General features: G+C 45.5%; 2 protein-coding genes across 9 annotated transcripts in view; one reads left to right on the top strand and one right to left on the bottom strand.

The window, feature by feature from the left end:
• Positions 1-51: 51 nt before the first annotated feature.
• On the bottom strand, positions 52-16902 carry ace2 (angiotensin I converting enzyme 2). 4 transcript variants are annotated; one of them, XM_077023790.1, is made up of 19 exons: positions 16828-16902; positions 16143-16397; positions 15789-15947; positions 15430-15523; positions 13879-14022; positions 13282-13394; positions 12962-13067; positions 12473-12570; positions 12102-12274; positions 11322-11548; positions 11058-11202; positions 4801-4899; positions 4027-4149; positions 3555-3733; positions 3383-3441; positions 3160-3260; positions 2953-3069; positions 2580-2774; positions 52-565 (listed from the first exon to the last, which is right to left on the bottom strand). In XM_077023790.1, the coding sequence occupies exons 2-19, from the start codon at positions 16329-16331 to the stop codon at positions 463-465; spliced, it is 2424 nt and encodes an 807-aa protein (XP_076879905.1). In that variant the 5' UTR covers positions 16332-16397; positions 16828-16902; the 3' UTR covers positions 52-462. The 4 variants fall into 4 exon arrangements, with proteins under 4 accessions (XP_076879905.1, XP_076879980.1, XP_076879822.1 ...); XM_077023865.1 differs by lacking the exon at positions 16828-16902 and adding an exon at positions 16615-16727; XM_077023707.1 differs by lacking the exon at positions 16828-16902 and having other exon boundaries at positions 16143-16420.
• A 6721-nt stretch (positions 16903-23623) lies between these two features.
• nhsb (Nance-Horan syndrome b (congenital cataracts and dental anomalies)) overlaps positions 23624-25327 on the top strand; it is a 61830-nt gene continuing 60126 nt past the window's right edge. For all 5 annotated transcript variants that reach the window (XM_077023588.1, XM_077023508.1, XM_077023431.1 and 2 more), the window contains exon 1: positions 23624-24101. In XM_077023588.1, the coding sequence (XP_076879703.1) occupies positions 23822-24101 (280 nt within the window). In that variant the 5' untranslated portion in view covers positions 23624-23821. The remainder of the gene's footprint in view (positions 24102-25327) is intronic.

Raw genomic sequence — 25327 nt, 5'->3', positions numbered from 1 at the left:
GAAATTCTTCACAGTCATGTCTGAGTTTAGGCAGGTTGCAGGGATCAGAGGTGTTTTTCAGGGATCAGACATCTTTATTCAAATACAAAAGTGATGCATGCAACATCAGAGACTAGGATGAAAAGGTATGAGACAAGACACACACAACAAAGGGGTGTGGCACACACACACATGCAACCGAGTCAAACACTAACCGGACATAATGAGAAAACCATGGCAAACACAGACACGAAGTACGTTAACCAGACACAAGGGTGAAAAGTTGTTGAGGAGGGATGATTACGTACACAAATTTTCACACAATAAAATATTTAAGAATTCATGACATTCATTTGTTCCTCAAAGACTTAAGTCGAAGTTTGACAGAAACATTGTATATTTTCAATTACAATAATTTTTCAGTAAGTTCCTTTCTTTCATGATGGTCAGAGGCTGTTATAGTTAATATTAGTAATAAGTTAATTAAAATCCAGTTTGTGTACTGTCACTCTCAAAAGCCAGGTTTCCAGTTCCTTCATTCAGTTCATCATATGGGTTTTCAGGTTCCTTAATCTTCTCTGCTTTCCTGTAAATGAAAATAATCTGATTTAACATTCGTTTCACTGCTGTACAATTCACATTAAGTGATTTGCTGCAATACACAATACAGCGCAACATACAAATCACAGCAGATCACTCCGTATGTCAACAATGCTAATAATATACAGTTGTGATCAAATTTATTCAACCCCCACTGAAATAAAGTGTTTTGGCCAGTTTGACATTGATTTTGATCATTTCAGTCATCTTATTTACAATTATATCAAAGAGGCACTTATAAATTAGACAAACATAACATAATATTTATGATGGAATAACCACAAATGTCTTTACTGTGCTCACATCATTATCAGTTTTATTCAACCCCCTAGTGACATTATTTTTTAGTACTTAGTACAACATCCTTTTCCAGTTATGACAGCTTTCAAGCGTGAAGCATAGCTTGACACAAGTGTCTTGCAGCGACCTATGGGTATCTTAGCCCATTCTTCATGGGCAAAAGCCTCCAGTTCAGTCACATTCTTAGGCTTGCGCACTGCAACTGCCTTCTTTAGGTCCCACCAGAGGTTCTCAATTGGATTTAAGTCTGGTGATTGCGATGGCCACTCTAGAATGTTCCAGCCTTTCATGTTCAACCATGCTCTAGTGGACTTGGATGTGTGCTTCGGATCATTGTCCTGTTGGAAGGTCCAACGTCTCCCAAGCCGCAGGTTTGTGACTGACTCCATCACATTTTCCTCCAAGATCTCCTGGTACTGAAGGGAATTCATGGTACCCTGCACACGTTGAAGCTTTCCTGTACCATTAGAAGCAAAACAGCCCCAAAGCATAATTGACCCCCCGCCATGCTTCACAGTAGGCAAGGTGTTCTTTTGTTCATAAGCCTGGTTCTTCCTTCTCCAAACATAGCGCTGGTCCATTGTCCCAAACAGTTCTAATTTAGTTTCATCTGACCACAGTACACTGTTCCAAAACCTTTGTGGCTTGTCCACATGACTTTTGGCATACTGCAGTCGACTTTTCTTGTTCTTTGGAGTCAGCAAGGGGGTGCGTCTGGGCGTTCTGGCATGGAGGTCTTCGTTATGCAGTGCGCGCCTTATTGTCTGAGCTGAAACTTCAGTGCCCACATCTGACAGGTCTTTTTTCAGTTCCTTAGCAGTCACGCGGGGATTTTTCTCCACATTACGCTTCAGGTAGCGCACAGCAGTCGCGGTCAGGATCTTCTTTCTGCCACGACCAGGTAACGTTTCCACTGTGCCCTTTAACTTGAACTTGCGAATGATACTTCCGATAGTGTCTCTTGGAATATTTAACAACTTCGCAATCTTTTTATATCCATTGCCATTCTTGTGAAGAGCAATAACCTCTTCTCTTGTCTTCTGGGACCATTCTCTTGCCTTCACCATGCTTGGAAACACACCAGTAGATGTCTAGAAGGAGCTGAGTATCACAGTCCTTTTAAATCTGCCTAATTGGTGCTTATCATGCTTGATTGCTGCTCGTTGACATCCACAGATGTTTTTAATACCTGATGGAAAACACTGGAATGAACCTCTGTTCTTAGGAGTGGTAGTCGTAAAGGGGTTGAATAATTGTGTCAATGAAGAAATCACAAAAAGGCCATTTAATACTTTATGACAAAAAAAATTGATGCTATCTTAGTTGCATTTAGTTCTTTAACAAGTCCTTGTAAGATTTCATTATGAACACAATTACAAATGTGCACTGAATTCCATAAAACCCTTCGCAGCATTGGGGGTTGAATAAATTTGATCACAACTGTATAACTTTTGTGTACTGAAAACAGTAAGTACCCAGTTAGCATGAGCTACTAAAAATGAAGCTTGCATTTGTACTAGAATGAACTAGATTTTCTGTTAGCTTTTCTTTGCTAACCAGTAAGGACTCTGCCTGAAGTATATTTTTAGGTTTTTTTTTTGTATTATTAAGTTAGCTTCCATAAAAACGACAATCTGCAAATCTCCCCACCGGTGTTCCAGCTCTGAACGACACGTTTAACACTGGTCTTCCTCGCTCACCTCTTCCTGTTTATGACTCCGGTGACGACGAGGTAAATCCCAGCACAGACAGCCACGCCCATCACCACACCGAACACGATCAACCAAACGGTTACAGGCTGATCGGTGGGCGGGGCTAATGTGGCACGCAGCCCACCGAACTCCAGCGTGGCATCGTTCAGATGAAAGACGCTGTTTATGCGGCCTCTGGATTGCCTGTGCAGAAGGTCGTTTCACCGCGTTAGGAGACGTCGCACCAAATCGACACCAAGTTAGCAGTACAAATCCGGTTAGCGTTCTCGAGGCGAGCAAAATGCCTTAACTGAGAAATGTCTTCTGGATAAATAGAACATCGATATATCAGAATATGAGCGCACTGGAACCCACTACTCACAAGATGGCTGCCTCCACCTCTGGTTTGGGGACGATCCTGCTCCCATTGGTTGGGTGCGTCACCACAAAGTAAAAGGAGATTCTCGGGGTTTCTCTGTAAGTGTGGATATTCTCTGACCTGCGTAACGCAAATAAAAGTCTCTCGATTGCGCTTTGACCCAAAAGGTTAGAATCAGAAATACACTGAACAAATCGTTGAAATACTGACTTGAAACCGGCCTCTTCGCCCTTGGTCTCTAAGTAGTACTGTCGCATTGCATAAGCCATGGAGGCTTGGAAGAGGTACATCTCATTACCATTCCAAGGGTACTGAGTGGAAATATCTTGTTTTAGAAATGCAATTCAACATAATTTAAATTAATCATTCAATATACGACATGGACACCTAGTGAAAAAATATACATATCTGGAAGAAAAAAAATTACACCTACTGCATTTTCTCCCATTGCAGCCTTCAGACTCATCCTGACTTTAATGGCGTTTTCAGAGTCTGTGTGTAAGCAGAACATTAAATTAGCAACAGGAAGGAGAAACAGAACTCTTGTATGATGTGGAGCAGTATCTCCTCTTGCTCCCAAGGTCAGAAAGGCTTCAGCAACTCACACGGATCACGAGCTGCGATCCACCCCGGACGACTGTTGGTCTTCGCGTTTTCAGCCCTGAGCCAGTCATACAGAGTGCTGAAATAGTTCAGCAGAGGCCGCGCGTCCATCCCGGTGTGACCCGACACCTGTTCCAGGGCCCGTGTCCACGACTTGGAGCGGCCCAGCTCGAGCATATCCCTGTCGAGAGAGACACAGCGCACCTCCTGGACTCATTCTCAGCCTCCACTGAAATCCACATTTCACACTTCACCTCAATGCAGCTCACTCATTTTCACTTCTCCAATTTCATTCCACAGTCGTTAGATAGCGGTGTCTGTCCCTGTTCCTTTGCGTCAATTACAACCCAGACAGAACAGGAAACTGGCAGTGTTGCCCCTCGTCACATGCGCCCGTAATGGAAAGAAAATGTTGCAAGTCGGAGCGTCCAGTCATTGAGCCATGTGGCTATGAGAGTGAACCGTGCAGGGTACCTGAGTTTGGTTCCAGCTTCTTTGGAGTTTGTGATATCACATTTATAAAGGGGACCGGTATGACCAGCTTCCCTGCAGAGAGCATCCTGGAACTGGAACTGGTATATGGTCCTCGTGAAGTATCTGTGCACCCAGAGAAAAGCTCGTCAGGAGGACGCAGAGATGTAAGGACGTGGGACGGTTATACACGCTCTCCTAGTGTCCGAGGACCTTGCGCTGATTTGATAAAGGGCTGCGGTGTTGCGAACAGCTCTGCTATGAACATTGTGCCCAGAAATGCAGGATGAGCTTACAGCAGGATCGTGAGGCAGAATAGCATGACAGCATAACAGAACAGTATGGCAGTATAGTATGACAGTATAGAATAACAGTATGGCAGTATAGAATAACAGTATGGCAGTGCGGTAGGGCAATATAGCATGGCAGTGTAGTATAACAGTATGGCAGAATAGCAGGACAGTATAGCAGTATAGTTTTAAAGTATAGCATAGCGACATGACACTATGTCATGATAGCATGACAGTTCGAGAGCACGGCAGGATTGAATGGCAGTATAACATGACACTAAGACAGGATAGCATGAAAGTATACAAACGAACGTAGGGTGTCGTGGTATGAGAAATGGGACACGAATCAAACGTGCATCCGGGCTTGAGTTTTAATTATTTATTTCACATTTCGCACTGGTTATAATACGGGGCCAAAATAACTGCCAAAACGAACCAAAGCCCCAATCTGACCAGCACAACCAGCGCTTGGTCCCTGAGTGATCACCTGATGAAGGAGTAATCCCCAGACACGTGGAAGAGAGCTGCTGGATCACAGTAGGTCTCGTCTCTGGGTAGAGGCTCCACCACACCCACCAGCTCCCTCCTGCAAGACAAACAACAACGCTGAACGAAACAGGGTAAGACAGGTTTGTACATTTTACTGTACAACTATATTTTACATTAGAACAGAAACAGGTTTGACCTTATGACACATTTCACCTTTACCAGCAACTCAAACGGTGATTGTTTGAGTTAAAGTGTTTGAGTTAAATTTACAGTAATAATGTTTTATTTGTATAGACCCTTTCTCATTTTCAAGTGTAGTTCACAAGAGAAGTTTCAAACACATAAACAACATACAAACAGACAAAATTGTCACGTTGAGGACCCCGGCCCCTCCCTTTTGGGCGTGTGTCAACGTAGTCCACGTGCTTTGTCTGCGTCAGTGTATATACGTGGGTAGGGTTTTGTTGTGTGATTAATAAGTCTCACCTGTGAATCGTCTCGTGATCACGTGGGGCTACTGTAGTTTGTCTATTTAATGTGCGCTCGCGCAGTGTCCTGTGCTCGTCGTTGTCTATGTCTGCACGTTGTGCTCATTGTGTGAGTGTTTCTCGTGCGCTATTGCGCAATACACGTCCGTATTAAAGTTACGTTTGCTCTGCAACCCGAGGATTCTGTGTCTCGTCCTTGGCTGCGCCCGAACGTCACAGAACGACGAGCCGACCTGAGACACCCGAAGATGCCAGGGTACGCTACCCGGCCTAAGAAGGCGTTACGCTCCAGCAAGAGGCATCACCGCTCTTCCTCCTCTCCCCCGCGCCGCATAACCCCGCCGACTCGCGATCAGCTACTGTCAGACCCGGTATGCGCCCTCCAGCTGACCTCAGCCCAGAAGGTTGAGGACAGAGACCCCGAGTTGGCGGAGCTCTTCCGCCAGGGAGTGGTCAGGATTTGGAGGGAGCGACACTCTCCTCCATCCCGCGCCCTCGCCCCGACGGAGAGAAATCCCGGGGAGATCTGCGTCGCTGACTCGACCCCGGAGGCGGAGTTTGGGGAGGGGGACTCCGAGGAGGAGGAGCAGGACGAAGAGGAGGAGTCATACCCTCCGTCCCTGTGCGATGCCTCCACCGTAGACTACGGTGGGGAGGGGGAGGAAGCCTACGCTCCCTCGTTGGACGACGCGTCCACAATAGACTACGGGGGGGAGGAAGAGGAGGAGTCAGAGGAAGAGGACTACCTCCCTCCGCCCGTAGGTCCCTCTTCCGTCGTAGAGGAGGGGGAGGAGGACGACGACGAGGACTACCCGCCGTCGGAGCGCTCTGCACATCCCACTGACTACGGAGAGGAGGAGGAGGGGTATGAGGAGGACGATCGTCCTCTGTCCGTGCACTCGGACGTTTCCGAGTGCACGGACAGCGACAGGTATTCCGAGGAGGAGGTCAGTCCACCCCCCTCTGAGTGTTCGGTTGGGACGGTAAAGGGAGGGTGGAGTACACCCTCCGGTCGCTCCGGAGGAGAGAACATGGACTGCTCTCGGGGTGGCAGTCCGGAGCAGCCCATGAGTTGGAGCCGGGGCAGCGAGGCGGAAGATATGGAGGTGGAAGAGCCCACAGCCGACTCCAGAGAGCGGTCGCGAGGCGAGAGGGACGTCCCCTACGACCAGCTGGGGAAGAGTCCACCAGCCACGCTGCGCCAGGCACGTCCGCCCGCCGCGCTGCTCCGGGCACGTCCGCCAGCCGCGCTGCGCCCGGTGGAGATTATGCAGCGGGGGCAGGAGGAACACCGCCCACCGCAGCGCCTACCGCGCCAGTAGCTCCAACTCTTTCTCCCCTACTCGCCCTTCTCCTGGCGCGCAGCCTGGCACCTATGTCGTGTGTGTGTGTTCCCGTGTTTGTCAGTCTTCCCCTTTGTTTACCAAACCCGTTTTTCCCTCTTGTGCCACTGTGTGTGAACGTGCCTGTGTGTGTGTTTGTGAACGTTCCGTTTAATGTGTCTAACGTCTTTTCCCCCGTCTTCCCAGGGAGGGTGTTCTAGGCGGTCCGTGGCGGACGCTTCACCAAGGGCGGTCACCTCCCAGACGCAGGACTGAGCGTGTCGGATCCGCCCATCGTCGTGGGTTCGGGGCACTCGGTCCTGTTGGCACCCCGGGACGGGTAGTGCCCTTGGAGGGGGCGTCTGTCACGTTGAGGACCCCGGCCCCTCCCTTTTGGGCGTGTGTCAACGTAGTCCACGTGCTTTGTCTGCGTCAGTGTATATACGTGGGTAGGGTTTTGTTGTGTGATTAATAAGTCTCACCTGTGAATCGTCTCGTGATCACGTGGGGCTACTGTGGTTTGTCTATTTAATGTGCGCTCGCGCAGTGTCCTGTGCTCGTCGTTGTCTATGTCTGCACGTTGTGCTCATTGTGTGAGTGTTTCTCGTGCGCTATTGCGCAATACACGTCCGTATTAAAGTTACGTTTGCTCTGCAACCCGAGGATTCTGTGTCTCGTCCTTGGCTGCGCCCGAACGTCACAAAAATAAAACAGACTACATCAGTATTGTCACATTGTGAGGAAGAAAACAATGACTGACACCAATGACTGACACCAGAAACACATAATAAATACTAAATACAAGGACATTAACAATACACACCTGAAAGAGCATCAGGGTTAAAAGAAAAAGATACACACATTGTTATAGAAATGCTCACACTCTGCTTTTTCAGAGAAGTATTTTTAAACATAGCGTGTGACCAAATGAGGAAGTTTGAGGTCCCCCTTTGGGTCAAGGAGACTAGACAGGGAGAAGGCGGGAGTGGAGACATGTTCCACACAGGTGACATGTTCCATGTTCCACACAGGTGACATGTTCCACACAGGTGACATGTTCCATGTTCCACACAGGTGACATGTTCCATGTTCCACACAGGTGACATGTTCCATGTTCCACACAGGTGATATGTTCCATGTTCCACACAGGTGACATGTTCCATGTTTCTCACAGGTGACATGTTCCACACAGGTGATATGTTCCATGTTCCACACAGGTGACATGTTCCATGTTCCACACAGGTGACATGTTCCATGTTCCACACAGGTGACATGTTCCACACAGGTGACATGTTCCACACAGGTGATATGTTCCATGTTCCACACAGGTGACATGTTCCATGTTCCACACAGGTGACATGTTCCACACAGGTGACATGTTCCATGTTTCAGACAGGTGACATGTTCCATGTTCCACACAGGTGACATGTTCCATGTTCCACACAGGTGATATGTTCCATGTTCCACACAAATGACATGTTCCATGTTCCACACAGGTGATATGTTCCATGTTCCAAACAGGTGACATGTTTCACACAGGTGACATGTTCCATGTTCCACACAGGTGACATGTTCCATGTTCCACACAGGTGACATGTTCCACACAGGTGATATGTTCCATGTTCCACACAGGTGACATGTTCCACACAGGTGATATGTTCCATGTTCCACACAGGTGACATGTTCCACACAGGTGACATGTTCCATGTTTCAGACAGGTGACATGTTCCATGTTCCACACAGGTGACATGTTCCATGTTCCACACAGGTGACATGTTCCATGTTCCACACAGGTGATATGTTCCATGTTCCACACAGGTGATATGTTCCATGTTCCACACAAATGACATGTTCCATGTTCCACACAGGTGATATGTTCCATGTTCCAAACAGGTGACATGTTTCACACAGGTGACATGTTCCATGTTCCAGACAGGTGATATGTTCCATGTTCCACACAGGTGACATGTTCCATGTTCCACACAGGTGACATGTTCCATGTTCCACACAAATGACATGTTCCATGTTCCACACAGGTCACATGTTCCATGTTCCAAACAGTAGACCCATGCTTGATGAAGAACATGTTCCCTTAAGAGTGCAGAATTTATTCTGTCCTGTATATGTCCTTATACAGAGCAAATGTTCCGTTTTATTCTCGAGGAACACTGAGATGAGGAGAGACAAGCCTTTTCCAGAGATCCATCCTGGGCCAGCCACCACCTGCCTAACCGGATAAGTGCTATACAAATAAAATTTGATTGATTGATTGATTCTTACATTCCTATATCTGGCACTAACACATATTTTAATCCAAACATTAATGACAAATAAATCATCTGACTGTAATGACTTTGTACTGACAATGTTTCACATGATTGACCGACCAGCCCTCAACAAGTGAAATGGACAAGATCAACACACACACACACACGCGCACACACACACACACACACACACACACACACACACACACACACACACACACACACACACAAGCTCAGAGGAGGAGGCGGGTCAGCTACTATGTACCCCCACCATGGGGTGCTAATTCCATAGCACCTTGTGCTGGTAGGTCTTTTTTGGGGGGGGTCGTCAATGAGCCATGCCTATGACACCCTCCCCAGGATAACAGGGGGAGACATATATGGAACAAAGGAGGGTCCCGGGTGCCATGCTGGAACTGAGGGCACTGGGCACTGACCTGCTGGGTCCAGATCAGGTGGTGTCTCCTTGAGGTCTGCAGCAGGTCCTGGTAGGTGCGCACGGGTTACCTGGTGGCGAGCACTGGCCTCTGGGAACTCAGACCACCACTCCTTGGTCCTGGGGCGCCATGCTCATACTGGACCCTCTTCTCCAGAGTCTCACTCTGAGATGAAGTCACCAAAGGGTGACTGGCGCACAGCGACACGCACTTGCTCTGGGGTGGTGTATGGAGCTGCACGTTGGAGCCAAGCCCTCTTCCTCCACCTTTACGTCCAAGCCGGATTCACCGGTGGACTCCTCCCCCTCCATCTCCGACTCAGACCTGCTTAGGGAGCTCCCTGGTCTTACTACCGCACTCGTCTAGTACCACAACTCCATCGTAGGAGGGAAGCTCGACGAAGGCTTCGGGGGTCCAAGTCCTCCTCACCTCTGGAGAACCTCCTCAAGAGCTCGTCAGTCATGTCATATGACCTATGCACTTCTCATGAGCTCATTGAACATGGGGAAAGATCTCCAGTACTTAATCTCCGGTATTTAATCTCCGGTACTTAATCTCTAGTACTTAATCTCCGGTACTTAATATCCAGTACTTAATCTCCGGTACTTAATCTCCGGTACCTAATCTCCAGTACTTAATCTCCGGTACTTAATCTCCAGTACTTAATCTCCAGTACTCCAGTACTTCACTTAGTACGTCCAATCGCTTCAGCAGACACGGTGCATCCTGTTTGGTCAGTCTTACTCTCACGTTGTGAGGAATGAGGATGGATGCCAAAGCACAATATTTTACTTTTATTTTGAAACAATAATGGTATGTTGACCACAAACGTAAAACACATAATACTAAGGAGATGAGAGACAGGTTGAAACAGATTACAACATCTGTAACGTTGGGGTTGGCTGAGGCAAGATGTGTTTTCATTAAACACCAAACAGTAAACAGCGACATGCACACGAACGTAGTCAAAGAACGACTCACAAAGAACGCAGACGATACATACACTTACATACACTGAAGGGAACAAGAGACGAGTGCAACACATCACGTTAACAAAGCGAGGGACAGGTGGTACGAACGACAATGAACACACACACCACTGCGCGCACACACACACACACACACATAAACACAAACACGTGTGGACAGGAAAAAAACATAAACACACACATATATACGCCTGAGTGAGGAGTGAGGGGCTGTACTGTGACACAGATAACATCAACACACACACACACACACACACACACACACACAGGAGTCAGGACAGCTACCGTGAAAAATATAAGACACACATAACACTAAATATAAATAAAAATAAATATAAATCAAATATAACTAAATATGATATAAACAGTCCAAATATAAATGATCTCATATGTAAGTGCTAGCACTTGCAAACCAACCACTTTTTTCTCACAAAAAAAGACCCCTCCATATCCACATCACTTCATGATATTAACGACTGTGCAGGCAGTCAGTGTGTGAGGTAGTACACAGTTCACCGTGTGTGGTAGCACACGGTGCAGTGCGTGATACTCCACACAGTTCAGCGCGTGCGATTCTAGCCACCGTTCAGTGAGAGTCCTAGAATTTGAACGGAGTCCAAGAATTTGACTGAATCTGTCACGATGACAGACATGTTGACATGTGTGTTTATGGCAAATGGGTGTGTGTGAAGGGGGAACTATGCGGTTCGGGTCACGGTAGTGTGGTGGAGCGAGACGACGTTCATTCATACTTCATCTCCCACCAGCGTAGCATCCACTGCTCTTTGGGGATGGAGCCCTGGAAGACCTGCCACCTCCACTCCTCCAACATGTAGGTGAAGGGTAACGTGGCCACGATGGTGAGGGCCTGCTTCAGCAGGAAGTTGATCTCCGTCTCTGGAAGAAAGCACACCTTCACCCGTTGGTCTTTTTCACAACCAGCTGGTCGAGACTGAGCAGAAGCCGCAGGAAGACTGAAGGTGTTTCGTCTCAGGCGCGCCGTCGTGTCCGTTTACCTGCGTCCTCTACGAAGTCGGGAGGCAGGAGGCCCAGGTCCTTCAGGTGCGACGGCGTGGCGGCCGACAGAGACATGATCTCACCCACCGCCTCGTGGAAGCCTTCGTTGGCTCCGTCCCTGAGCAGGTAGGGCAGTGACCTATAAGCCATCTGGTACTGGGTGTGACCCATTTCATGATGGGCGGTCAAGAAATTGTCCATGTCCACCTTGGTGCACATCCTGATCCTGTAGAGGAGAAAGATACAACACAGAAGAATGCAGAAGGTTCTGTTCATGGCCATCCACATAGTCTCAACTAGACAGAGAAGCTGATGTGGTCCAGTGTTATGCTCAGTGTTTCATGACAGTCGAGAGCTGCCTGTTTGTATTCAGTATTATTAATCAAACCTTGCAATTTTGCATCAGCCAGGTTGTTTTATGCACTGCCCTGCAATAAACATTTTGGCATAACAAGCTTGTTTTTTGTTTTCCCAGTTTGTCATATACTATTTATACTACTCATACAGTACTACTTACTTACATATACTACTCTGAGTACTAGTACTGAGAAATTTGATTTTTTTTTTTTTGTTGCGCTTTGAAGGAAGAAATCTGTGGGTCATTCCTGAAGTGCAGTTTTCTCTTAGTGTAAGGATTCTTGAATGAGATATTTCCTCATATGTGTTGCAAGCCCTGTAGGTACGATTTATAAAATTGCATTTTGTGAATTTTAGAAAAAAGCGTAGAAAACGGAGGCCATGTGTAAGAGGGGTGTGTGGGAGGGCAGTGACGGGTCTACCTGTAGTCGGTTCTGTTGCCCAGGTCCCATGCTGTGGCATGACATATCACTTTCCTCCCATCATCAGGTTTCACCAGCATTGAGTTGTTCCAGAAGTCTTCGTACATTTCATACATGCCCACGGACTCAAAGAACTTCTCGGCTTCTTCAAACAGACGTATTTCTGTCCAGCCCTGGTATCCACCATAAAATCATCTTTTATCACATTTTAGTTATTGCTGATTAGGAATAAAACTGATAATAGCTAACTTCGGTGTCAGGATTTCAAACCTGAAATCTGATCTGCAATAGAACTCTGCACTAGAGATAACCAAGTGCTGATTACATATAGATGGATTTATTGTGACTTTATATATATATATGAGAATGACCTGGGCTTTCATTTCAGACGTCACGTCTATATCCGTTTTCTCAGGGTAAGGAACAGACAACGGATAGAGGTTCGTCCAAAACCTCCCCCACATGTCACCTGAAAAAAGACAATACTTATTTTCTTTTTCAGAAACTACAATTATTATTATTATTATTATTATTAACATTAGTAAAACTGTGTCTCATGTTAAAATACATATCAGCACAACAAAGTGAGATAAAAGTATTTACATTAATTAAACATTATAACAGGAAACCTGGCAGTAATAACCCAACAATAAGGACACAGTGTAATAAAGACAAAGTCCAAGGTCAAAATAAATGGAATCAAAGTTGTAGGCTGTAGGCAATCCTAGCTCTAGACTCAGACGTAGGCTATACATGATGCCTAGTTTAGACTGTTGTAGACTATAGATGACCTCTGGTCTGGACTAAATTATAGACCATAGACTAGATTGCCAGATCCCTGTTCTAGGGTTCAGACCTACCGAGCAGATGTGCAGGTAGCCCTCCATCAGAGGCGATGTGGCCCGGATACGTGTTCTGCAGTCTAGTTCTCACGTAAGCATGGAGCTCCTTGTACAAAGGCAAGATCTGGAGGGGGTAATAAGGGGGTAATGGGGGTAATGGGGGGGGGGGGGGGGTAATGGGGGTAATTAGAAATTCAGATCCTTCCCTCTGGCTTCATCTACTGTTTGACACCCACGGTTAATATATTAACTACAGAGGACACACGGGTGACTTTGAGGTCCCTGCCCAGATATACAGGAAGAAATAAGCCAGAGTGGTTTTGACTCATGGGCTGTACCTCATTGTATATGCTTCTCACATCTGTCATGAGTTTTTCTCGAGTGTAGGTGTATTTGGGCTCATCTATAGTCTCATAATTGGCCCTCCAGTAATCTCCATGGTCTTTATAACCTTTGATAAAAGCAGAGAAAGTTAGTGGCCTCTCAGATAGATCAGATTCCATGTCAGATCCCCTTCCAACGATATGAATACTATTAGTGTGGGTCAGGATACAGCACTGTGGTCACAATACATATCTCTTCAGATATAGTTTCATCTTTTATAGATAGTTTTCAGATATTGACTGTGCTAAGGCCACAGTAAAGAAATGTACTGGATTAAGGGCTGAGTTTAACCTGAGTCTAAGAACCTTTTCTAAGAACCACTTCTAGTTTTGAACTAAGGTATATGGGAAATCTGAAGAAATGCAGCACATCTAATTCTTAATAAAGTCGATTTGCTTTTGACAAGTATCAGGACACAGAGAAACCCAGGGTCCTGAATCAGCGCCTACAGTGTTGAATGACCTGTTCATTCTGGACGGGTTGACTGCAGGTCCCGGGCGGGTGCTGGTCCAGCCCGGGGCCCGTGTATGTCATGGTAGCAGGAATCTTACCGTTGAGCCTGGCCGCTTCGTTCTGCAGCTCCACGTAGTCCTCGTACAGGGGCCTCATCGGCTTGCCTACCCGCACCCTCCAGCCCTCCCACACATGCAGCCGCTCAAAGTAGTCTCTGCTGTTGGCCATGACCTCCTCCAGGCCTGAAGCACACGGACAGAATCGGACAACCGACCAATCACCGAGCCTGCTCTTCCTTTGCCTCGTCTGCATTTGTTTGCAAGGGATTCCCCACAACCACCACCAATACAACCACCACGTGCCATACAAGTTTGTGTTTCCCCCAGGTCCACATGATTAGTTATTTGCAGAGTCTTCTATTATCTGCATCTTAGCTGTGTAAGACATCCGAACGTGCTGTTACTGGATTTGCCCTTGTGGAGGCTGGGAAGCCACGCACCAAGGTGCTGAAAGTAGCTAATGGGCATTCATGTGGGCAAACTACTGAAGTAACAGTCACGTGGGCATCCGTGTGAGAAGACTACTGAAGTAACAGTCACGTGGACATCCATGTGAGCAGACTACTGAAGTAGCAGTCACGTAGACATCCATGTGTGCAGACTACTGAAGTAACAGTCACGTGGGAATTCATGTGAGCAGACTACTGAAGTAGCAGTCACGTGGGCATCCATGAGAGCAGACTACTGAAGTAACAGTCACGTGGACATCCATGTGTGCAGACTACTGAAGTAACAGTCACGTGGGCATCCATGTGAGCAGACTACTGAAGTAACAGTCACGTGGACATCCATGTGAGCAGACTACTGAAGTAACAGTCATGTGGGCATCCATGTGAGCAGACTACTGAAGTAACAGTCATGTGGGCATATATGTGAGCAAACTACTGAAGTAGCAGTCACGTGGGAATCCATGAGAGCAGACTACTGAAGTAACAGTCACTTGGGCATTCATGTGAGTAGACTACTGAAGTAACAGTCACGTGGGCATCCATTTGAGTAGACTACTGAAGTAACAGTCACGTGGGCATCCATGTGGGCAAACTACTTTAAGTAGCAGATATGTGGGCATTCACATGGCTTGCTCACTGGGGGCTTGGATTCGGACACTTGTAAAACTGCTATGTGTCAACAACTGTTGTAAAAAGCGCTGTATAAATAAAATTTGATTTGATTTGACTTCCTTTCATATGGAGGGAGGCAAAGTCTTTAAACCTGACATGAGAATAGGCCTTCAATATATGGTCCAAAACAATAACGCAGACATCACACCAAACTCACGCCAAATACATCTCCTGTAACTGTGGACTGGCAAATTACCTGTCCACTGTAAATGTGCTGGGATGTCCTTCACTGTCTAGGTGTTTCTTTCAAAATCAAAGAAGGAGATATTGGTCTACACCAGTCAACACACGTCTGTGCAATTTAATATAATTGATCCACATCAACAAGACAATGATGAAAATTTGCAGTTAATTCAAGTTAAATGGGATAGCATAGAGATTTGTGACGTTACAGGAAACAAAGTTGTTTCCAGGAATAAACTGCAAGTTTATGACTGTGAACTGTATGGTATCACTCCATTGGCGCTACCTGGTTCCAAAGTCTCACAGTCGAAAGGGTCGTCAATTTTACACACGGTTCCTGTGCCGTAGATAGTACTCATTTCATTCAAAACCTTGTTAAGCTGCAACACATAAAGGCAGTATTTAGCCTATATTATGCAATATTTATGTCCTTCACAAAAAAAAAGATGATGATGTAACAAACTACTATAACATCTCATTGGGTGATCACTGCTGTATGGTGATACATATGTTAGGCGGAGAACGTGTCTGCCAGCGTTCACAGCCAGCAATAGGTAAAAGATGTGTTAAATGTAAAGTTAAAATGTAAAGTTTACATTCGTACCATGTGATGGTGCTTCACTAGTTTGGAATTACTGCACTTACACGACGAGCCTTGTCAGCAGACAGGATTCCTGACCCTTTGTCTTGTAGTAATCTGAGCTGAAGTTTGATCACCGGATCGGACATCTGTTCGATGGAGAACGCACTGGACTCGTTAGAGGACCTGCCATAGAATTCACTCCAGATAGCGCTCTGTTCCTCCTAAGGAAATAATCACAATTTTCCTTTTAAAATCGCGTTGACGACGCACACGCGAAATAAATAAAGATTTAAAAAGCACAGAGCAAACTGTCAAACAACAGGGACAGAGAAAGCAGACGCTGAGAGGAACCGTTTGGAGGAGGAAGAGTGAGGGAGCTTCATCTTCAGAGAAGATGTTTCTGACATGGCACCCACCAGTTTGTCCGCGTTGGCCGTGGTGATGTTTGTGTTGTAGTCCCACGAAGCCAGAGAATACTGGTAAAATATCCGGGTCGCGTCCTCGTCGAATTTCTGCAGGAACCGTTTGGCTGCGTCCTCGTCGGTGCCGCTCCGTGGCGAGGCCGCGGAGGCCACGGCCAAAGCCGCCAGACACCACACGAACATCCTAGACGCCAGTTATGGTTCCGCCGGTCCGCTCGTTCTCCGTTTTTATCAAGGCCCCTCCGTACCCTTTGAACGGAGCCATAAAGTAAACGGAAGGGGCGTTTGGATAAGACACACGGATAATAAGTGCGTGTTTGTTGAACAAGCGGTCGCGCCGAAGAATTAAAGGAGCAATAAGCAATTTTTACCTCAAAAAAGTAACAATATATAGTGGACTTCTTCACTATATAGTTCATAACGTACCACAGCGCATTTGGAGTTTCTACACTAGTACAGAACTCACCTGTTGACAGGTGCACACTGGTATTTCACCTGAGCACAAAAGTAACGGTCAGAGAATGTTAACGTAGTATTGCAGAATTTCACTCAATTATTTATTTATTGTTATTTATTTATGTATTTGATGAACATGGACAGAGCCGTAGGGTTAGGTATTATTAAAGTCATGACATAACCCATCTGAGGCTGTAAAACATTGCTAAAACAATGGCCTTACTTCAATGTGCTGTGGTTTTTCAATTAGTCCGCTTGTTGACGTTCTGAGTAGTTTGTGCGATGAAAGGTATAAATATATATATATATATATATATATATATATATATATATATATATATATATATATATATATATATATATATATATATATATTTCCTGATGCAAGCTAGTGCTGTCTGAATTGTGTTTGCTGCCTACATTAAGCGTGCCTTATACCAAACTATCTGTTTAGCGATTAGTGAACGAGTAAATGAGTAGCCCATTTCAAACCCAGATTCAGCAATGAGGGAAGCTTGAGAAACTCCAGCTTGGCTTTAAACTTTAAACACTTCACACTATGATTTATGCAGTGGCGGACTTAGCAATTTGGGGGCTCAAGGCGAATTTAGCTAGGGGGCCCATCAACATTAATATGCGAGAAATAAGTTAGCTAATCAGGGGGCCCTTACAGTGTGCTGCAATTGGAGGGGCTCAAGGCAATTGCCTAGCAATGCCTCTATGTAAAGACCGCCTCTGGATTTATGTCCCATGGTAAACTACAGTGTTATTCAGAAGTAAATCTACAACTGTATTCCACTATATTAATAGCAGCAATGAAAGACAAAAATTTAAACAACTATCTCAAAATATTTCATGATTTTGACTTAGAGTGTTATAATTATTGTGTTGGAATGAATCACAGAACCGTTTTACCTATCGAGAACTAAAAACATGGTTTTCAAGTGAGGGAAACTATCATGCCTTATCATTAGTGTTTTATGAACTCGGGATCAGATGTAAACCTGGCATACATACTGTGTTATTCTGCACAGCACACGTGAGCCAGATAACAGTTATTACACCCATATAAAACTTGATACTTCAGTCTCTAACCTTAAATGTACGTGTTGTACCATCATCACTTTTAATGACCAGTGCAACAACAATTTGTTTATAAATGCGCACATAGGTAATTAAACAGATATACACCTTTATGTAGATTTACCTTGAGTTGTGCATGTAATCCAGATGTATTTCCACTATTCCTGTAGATCAACTGGGAGACCAAGTTGTTAGACATAACAAAACTACAGATTGTTCATGCAGCACGTTTCACTCGTTAAAATTGTCTGTAAACAATTATATATAACATATATAATTATAATGTAATGTAATTTTTTTTTTTTTTTTGCAGTCACTAAGTTTCTGAAACTATGTCTCCTTTTATCAACACATAACACACAGCAGCCTAAGCCACACATAAAATGCACAAAGCATCTCACACTTCATCCAAAACTCTTTCAACTCATGCCAAGATGGTATTTTTTCATCCAAAAAATTGACTTGGAGGAGGCGGATGGAAGTGCAGAGAAGAGCGAGATTTATTCAGGGTAAATTTATAATCAGAGAGTCGTAACAGTCCAGGGTCAAATCTGGAGGGCAGTTTGACACAGAACATTAACCGATACATAGAGACATGACAAACTAAACCAAACACCAAAAACATGATAGAAACTAACAAACAAACAGATACTAGAAATCAACAAGACAAAACAAGGTTCAAACCAAACAACAGTATAAAGATACAAAGTGGAAGACAGAGAGTAGAAACACAGAGGTTAGAAACTCAGGGGCTACGTACAATGACCAGCAAACAAGAGGACAAACACATTGTTTAAAATTAACCGCTGAACAAGAAACCAAGCTAGACGCATGCGCATGCAATACCAAAACAAAAGTTCATGGAATGAGGAAACAAAGACATGAGTAACACGAGGGGCGTGACACAGATGAAAAGCACACACACACACGTGTGACAAATGGACCACGTGTTCAGTGTGTAGTCTGTTGTAAACAGACGGGATGAGTGATGATGGGGTTGGTGACCACCCCCATACAAAAGAGTTCAGTAGGAATGTAGAGTATGGGGAGTATGGTGGAGGTGAAGCGCAACAAACCGTCGGTTTGTACAGACGTCATTTACAGACAACAAAAAACCTGAACTGTTCTAGTTCATCCCCATGGTGATGGAGAATAGTGCGGTCTGCTGTCTGCATGTTGTTATTGTTGTTGTGTTGTTGTCATTGTCACTGAGCCACACCCTCTTGTTAGCTTACCTTTTGTTTCACCTGTCCCTTGTTTGCCTTATTACAGTAATGTGTGTATTTAAACCTCCTGTAACATCTGGGATGCTAAGAAGGAAGGATCAGGAGGCGACACATCTTTACTCTCCGTAATAACCCAACGTTAGGGGGGTGCAGCAGGTGCTAAACTGAAAACGGCGCTGGAATCACTTAACTCAACGTAACGAGTGACGAGCCTGTAGAAAGCGTAGCGGACTGGACCTGTGGGTTTGTATAGGGAAGGGAGAGGAGAACAGAAACAAGGTAGAGGTGCAGGTGGGTGTGTCTGTATGTGGGTGATTGAAGTTGAGGGCGTGGCTGAGGGCGTGTGTGGGCGTGTCCCCGGAGCTACGGGGCCAGCCCACCGTCACACCTTCATTGTCGTTCTTTGTAAAGTGTCACAATGTCTTAATAAATTTGTGTGTTATCACTGCTCTCTTGGGCAATTTGACCCCATTCAATGTTTATCATTCAAAACATAACAGTTGACTTATTTTTTGCTTCATATTTCATGACTTTTTCTAATTTGATGGGGACAAGTAACTAAGCATAAAAATATGCTGATTATATGGGAAACAACTATTCCCACAAGAACTTTGATACTTCTTGTGGTTTGGACATGTGGGAAGCAACTTTACTTGTGAACTCCTGCCAAAATGAGGAAGCCAGTGTGGGCTTGTGAGTTGATCACAGCCAAGTCTTTCCAACTACACATGCCCCCCCCCCCCCCCCCCCCCTCTTGAACTCAATATATTCAGTTGATGCTTATATGAAGAGCTCAAATAATGACTTTATGTCTTCAACATGGCTGACTGTGTGTCTGGTGTGACACAGTCTTAGCAGCACGTCGACCTTGTTGAAGTGAGTATAGAGGGGCCATCGTTTTCCATTTTTGGTGCTAATGTGACGTGGGGGAGGGGGAAACAATATTGTCATGAGAACTTTCCCACACCATGAAGGTGTGTGTGACAGTGAGACACAGGGAGGGGTGCACAACCAGGACAAGGTCACAGCCACACACAGCTGTCCACGCCTGACTGCCTGATGGCCCCTTGCCGTCTTCTTCCACATCACTGGTGTTAGTGTACACGATGCCTCTGTGATATGGTGTGAAATAAACACAGACTGGAACTGGCGGAAAAACTGAGCCGAAGGGGGATTTTCCTGGAGCAACTCGGTAGTGAAAACTATTAGTGAACACTAGTGAAACCTCAGATTGAGAGAAGACGGACCCTTCAACGAGCAACAGTAGCTGCTGGCGCTGTTGTGATGGACATACAGACAGAGACGAACACCCTAACTCCTCCAGTGGTACAAACCCCCGGGCGAGAAACGTGGCAGGTGTCAGGTCCCACCCGAAATGAGTCTAAGACCAGCAAGACCTGTTCGCAAATGCAAGAAATATGTCTGCAAGGAGCATGCACACACTCACTGCACGTCCCCTGTGCAGCAGTGCAGACTAAGGGCGTACTCACACTAGGCACGGTTTGCTCGTTCCGTGCTGGGGCCCGGTTATCCCCCCTCCCCACTCCCCCTCTGGCCTGCACTCACACTCGCTTCAGCAACCCGGCCCGAGCACGCTTACGTCATCACAACGCCGCTTTATTTGGAAAAAAAGCGCGCTCGCACAACACTATGGAGTTCACGATTCTCTTTTTATTGTATTTTTGGAGTCGTTTTGGGAGTGCAGAAACACGGTGCAAGCACAGATTTATCGATAATTTAACACAACAATTGTCTGCTAATCGCTTTGCCGCTATGACTGTTTAACGTGAGCGTCGCATCACTGATGTCATGTTTGAGTTCCAGCGAAATGAACCAATCAGACGAGGCACCAAGCGGGCCCGGGCACGGATAGCGCTCACACTAGAAGCGAACCGTGCCCGAGTCCACATGAATCGTGCCCTGGCCCACCTCTTCAAGCGGGCCCGAGCACGGTTAACTGATCCGCGCCCGGGCACGGTTGGAGCGCTCACACTAGCCAAACGAACCGTGCTTCGGCAGGCAACCGTGCCCGGGCCCGGATCACAGAGCCTAGTGTGAGTACGCCCTAAAGCGTGACTGTGGGCGTAAAGAACTGTGCCATGTATCTGAATTATGTTTTCATCTTTCTGTTTCACAAATGGGTGAATTTTCAAATGTGTAAACCCCCCCCGCCAAAAAAAAAAAAATCATTACAAAAACAAAGAACAAATCTCTTTAACCCTGCCACTGCTGGTCCCAAACCCAGATAGCAAATGAGGAAGGGTAAGTGAGAATTTATAGTGACTAACCGCATATATGTTCCAAGAAAAGGAGTTAAAACTAGTAAATAAATATGAGAGGGGGGGGGGGGGGGGTGTTACTAACATCAATCAATATGGTTCATTCTGTGAAAGTCATGAATGTGAACCCCAAATTAGAAACGCTCTAAAACTGAATGTTTTTCCTGATGATGGTACTACAGGAAAGGTCATATCATCATTAAAACAAATATGGTTCATACCCTTGTGGTCATTAATGATGTCAGTAGATTTGAGAAGATTTCCATGAAAACCTTTCAAGAATAATTAATTCTAAAGGTTTGGCCTTATGATGGCACTAGAGGACAGGTCAACTCAGTGTTTCAGTTTCATGAGGTTATTTGAGTATTCAACAATTTGGTCAACAATTTTATGTAAATCTTTTTCTGGAGGCAAATATCCCTGGGGTTAGATTGACCCCAAGGGTAATATTTGTAACTAATATTTGAGGCTAATATTAGGGTTAAAGTTTAGTGAACCAGATCAATAGGTAGGCTACAAGAGTTAGTGGTTTCCAAAACTGTGCTATAAGTACCAGTGTTGTTGTATTAGCAACTGCAAAAAACTGCAAGGGACTTAACTCCTCACAAAATGTTTAATGCTGCCATCTAGTGTTCAACATGTGATATGGCAAATGTACGCCTGTTGAGGACCCCACCTTCCTTGATTTCTTGAGTGTTGACACAGTCAGGCCGAAAATGTTGGACTTGATTATAGTGCCAATTAGGATTGTCTCCTTGTATAATACATTTATTAAATGTAAGGAAACATACACAATAATCATACAAAAACTCTTATCTCTTATTTTAATTGCAGGTTCAGCTGCTCAACTTACAGGCAAACTTGCAATATAATTTATATTAGATATTGCTTATTGATTAACACCAAAACTGTGGCTCTGTTCGAAATAGACTACTACATACTGGATACTGCATACTGGACTCAGTATATACTGGATACTGCATACTGGTCCTCGTAGTAAATGCAGTACAGTTTCCAGTATGCCACAAAAGCAAAGCGTACTACGGGGTCACGTGAACGTAGCGTTGCATGATGGGATGCAGTACACCACGAAGATAGCTCTGTTCGCGTACTGGAATATTTTGCCGAAGTAGTAGGTCATCCGGGTATGTTTCGCATACTGGAAATTTTCATTTTGGTCACATACTGCATACGGCATACTGATTTGGGGCTGGATCAGTACGCCAGTAGTATGTAGTAGGCTATTTCGAACACAGCTCGTGTTTACGTCCAGATGATACCAACCAAACCTGTCCAAATAATAACATGTCTGTCTTTGCTATCTCCATATTCTGACATTATCAGGTATTACGAAGCTACGTAAAGGTAGTTCATACAATCTGAATTTATCAGATATTTCTTCTGATTATTAATAAATACACATATTGTATATATTATTTATTTATCTATCTACTTTATCTAAATCTTCAATGTATTTTCGCGCAAAGCAGCACTTGCAATGCATTACCACCAGGTGGAGCTACTATCACGGTGAGTTTGCGTCTTGACGACTGGCGTTCACTGTGCAGTACAGGAGGCTGAATAACAGAGTGCGAAATACGCCTTAACTGAGGTTATGTCTCCATACGAAACCTGCGAGCACCCTTCACTCCGTTCAGCTCGCCTCACGTGAGGACGTCGTCCACTGAATGCTCGCGCTGAAGCGCTGGCGGGGAAACGGCGGGAAGACGCGGCTGCAGCCTCTGCCGTTCTGCGCGTGCGCCATCTAAACACCTCACGCGCACACGAGGCAGCGTCGCGATTTTACTCATTCAGCAAATGTGAAGTAGCTACACTGGTCAAGAATGATTTAGTAAAGTGGTAGCAAGGAAAATATTAAAACTCGGCAAAAACACATAATAAGGTCCAAGTATTTTGGTTTGTGAAGCAAAGAAAGTTATAATTTTGTCGGGCACTGTTACCTGTGGGCTGCTCACAGACGCAGATAAGAGCCTATATTCACAATTTCAGTTGTGCATTACGGTTATCAGACTGATAACAACTATATATATATATATATATATATATATATATATATATATATATATATATATATATATATATATATATATGCTTTAAATATTAAATTAAATATCACATTTACTCGATTGCCCTGGATAATCAATGTTACTTTGTTCAAGTGGTGCCAAACAAACACCAATACTGAATGATTTTACGACAGACCTAACTAAATTATCTCCAACGTTTTGGTTCAGACATTTTTATATCAATACTCTTCAATAATTCCTCCTCTTCGCAGCCCAAACGTGATGCATGCTGTGTACCGGTACTGACTCCATGCGGCGAGGTCCAGATCCGCGCAGCCAGCCCACTCCGTGTTTCCTCTCTCTCTCTCTCTTTTAAAAAACCCTCAACCTCCTCAAAGCGCTGAAGAAGCTCAGGATCCAGGACCACAAGGAGACCACAGACGTTCACTGCAAATCCATCCGTATGTGATTTCTGCTACCAGAGAAGCGATGGAGGGTTGGAAGGTGGATTCGTGGATTTTTGCTTGACAGGCACCAGAACCTGCGATATTCCTCGGGATTAGTCCGTGCACCGGCGTGGAGGATTAACCTCCACCTGCAACATGCCCTTCGCCAAGCGGATCGTGGAGCCGCAGCTCCTGTGCAGACACCCCGTCCCCAACGACGAGGGGTCGCTCTTCGAGGATCTGGGCTCCATCAGCAACGTGGTCCTCGCCCGCTCCCTGCGGCAGCTCTCCGACCTGGCCCGGCACGCCTGCTCCATATTTCAGGAGCTGGAGAACGAAATTGTGTCCACGAACCAGCGGGTTCGGGTCGTACAAAATAAAATAGGCAAAATTCAGCAGAGCGCCAGCGCGCTGGACCCCAAACTGGAAGCTGTGCGTAAGTACGGTCGTTACAGTCTCAGGAACAGCTGTGGTTCCAGCTGTGATGATGCAAAATTATTTATTATTATTATTTTTTACGTTAATAAAGTCGTAGTCGTGTTTTGAGATACCAGAACCCATAACCGCCGGGATTATAATGTGTCACACGCTTGCATGCGTAACCAGCACCTGCATCTAGGGCTGCTGGCGGTTCGGCTCCGAGTGATAAATTTTTCGGTGAATTAGTCACCCGCACACACTCGAGACGTTTGACGATGTTTATGGCAATTGGAAAATGATATTGACCATGTTGGGTCATTTTCATCGTCATTTCTCTGCACGTCTCGCTGGTTAATGTGAGCCCAGTTCGGCGTTCACCGCTCGGTCAATACGCCTTTGGAAACCCGTCACGCGACGCTTTAAAATACACTACCACATATGTGTCCCGGTCAAAATAACAGTCCGTGAGGGGTTTAAAAACACACATTCACCAGAGAATTAGGTACAGAGGGGGGATACGAACAAATAAATCATGGTTGGTGTCTCTGTTTAGTGGGTTCGGTTGGGTTCGGTTGATTTAATGTTGTGTGGAGAGCGTTTGGCGGGGCTGCGCGCGGCCCTCTGCGCGTGCACCCAGCTGCTGTGGTGAAGTAGAGATGTGGGCATTTTTGGGGCAGCAGTCGCCATCTCACCAGCACGTAGTCGACACCTTTCACGTTTTAGCGCTACAAAAAAACGTTCAAATATGCAGGTTAAGGTTCTCCTAGGATGTGAGCTAGTCGTCTCAATCAACTGGGCTTTGTGCTTGCCCGCACAACCTGACAGGAACCCGGCCTCGCCGTCCCGATATCACGCCGTAAATGACCCAGACTTATTAAAAAAACGTCCCTTAGATCTTGACGTGAAGTCCTAGTCGGTGGATTCATCTTTTCGTGCCATCACCAGTGTGCACATGTTTCAAACGCATCCACATTCAGTCACACAAGTAAACTGAAGTGACCGAGAAAAGATTAAGCCATGTAGGTCAGTCGATGACCCGCTAGAATAATCCTTTTTATATGCGAGTGGTTATTAGGGTCCGATCAAAAGGAAAATAATTCCTCTTTTGCCTCCGACCCCACCCACTCGCTCTAAGCCGTCAGCTCCTGTGGGTGCTGTTGCCAACCAAACCACTTGGCCCAGAAGCTCTTCTAGTGAGTTAATCTTTAAGGAACCGTGGACCTGGCCAATGAAAAAATGTGT

This window comes from Brachyhypopomus gauderio, chromosome 1 (assembly GCF_052324685.1).
Source record: "Brachyhypopomus gauderio isolate BG-103 chromosome 1, BGAUD_0.2, whole genome shotgun sequence".
Lineage (NCBI taxonomy): Eukaryota > Metazoa > Chordata > Actinopteri > Gymnotiformes > Hypopomidae > Brachyhypopomus > Brachyhypopomus gauderio.
Note: the sequence above shows the minus strand (reverse complement) of the source record. Positions and strands in the feature narration are given on the sequence as shown.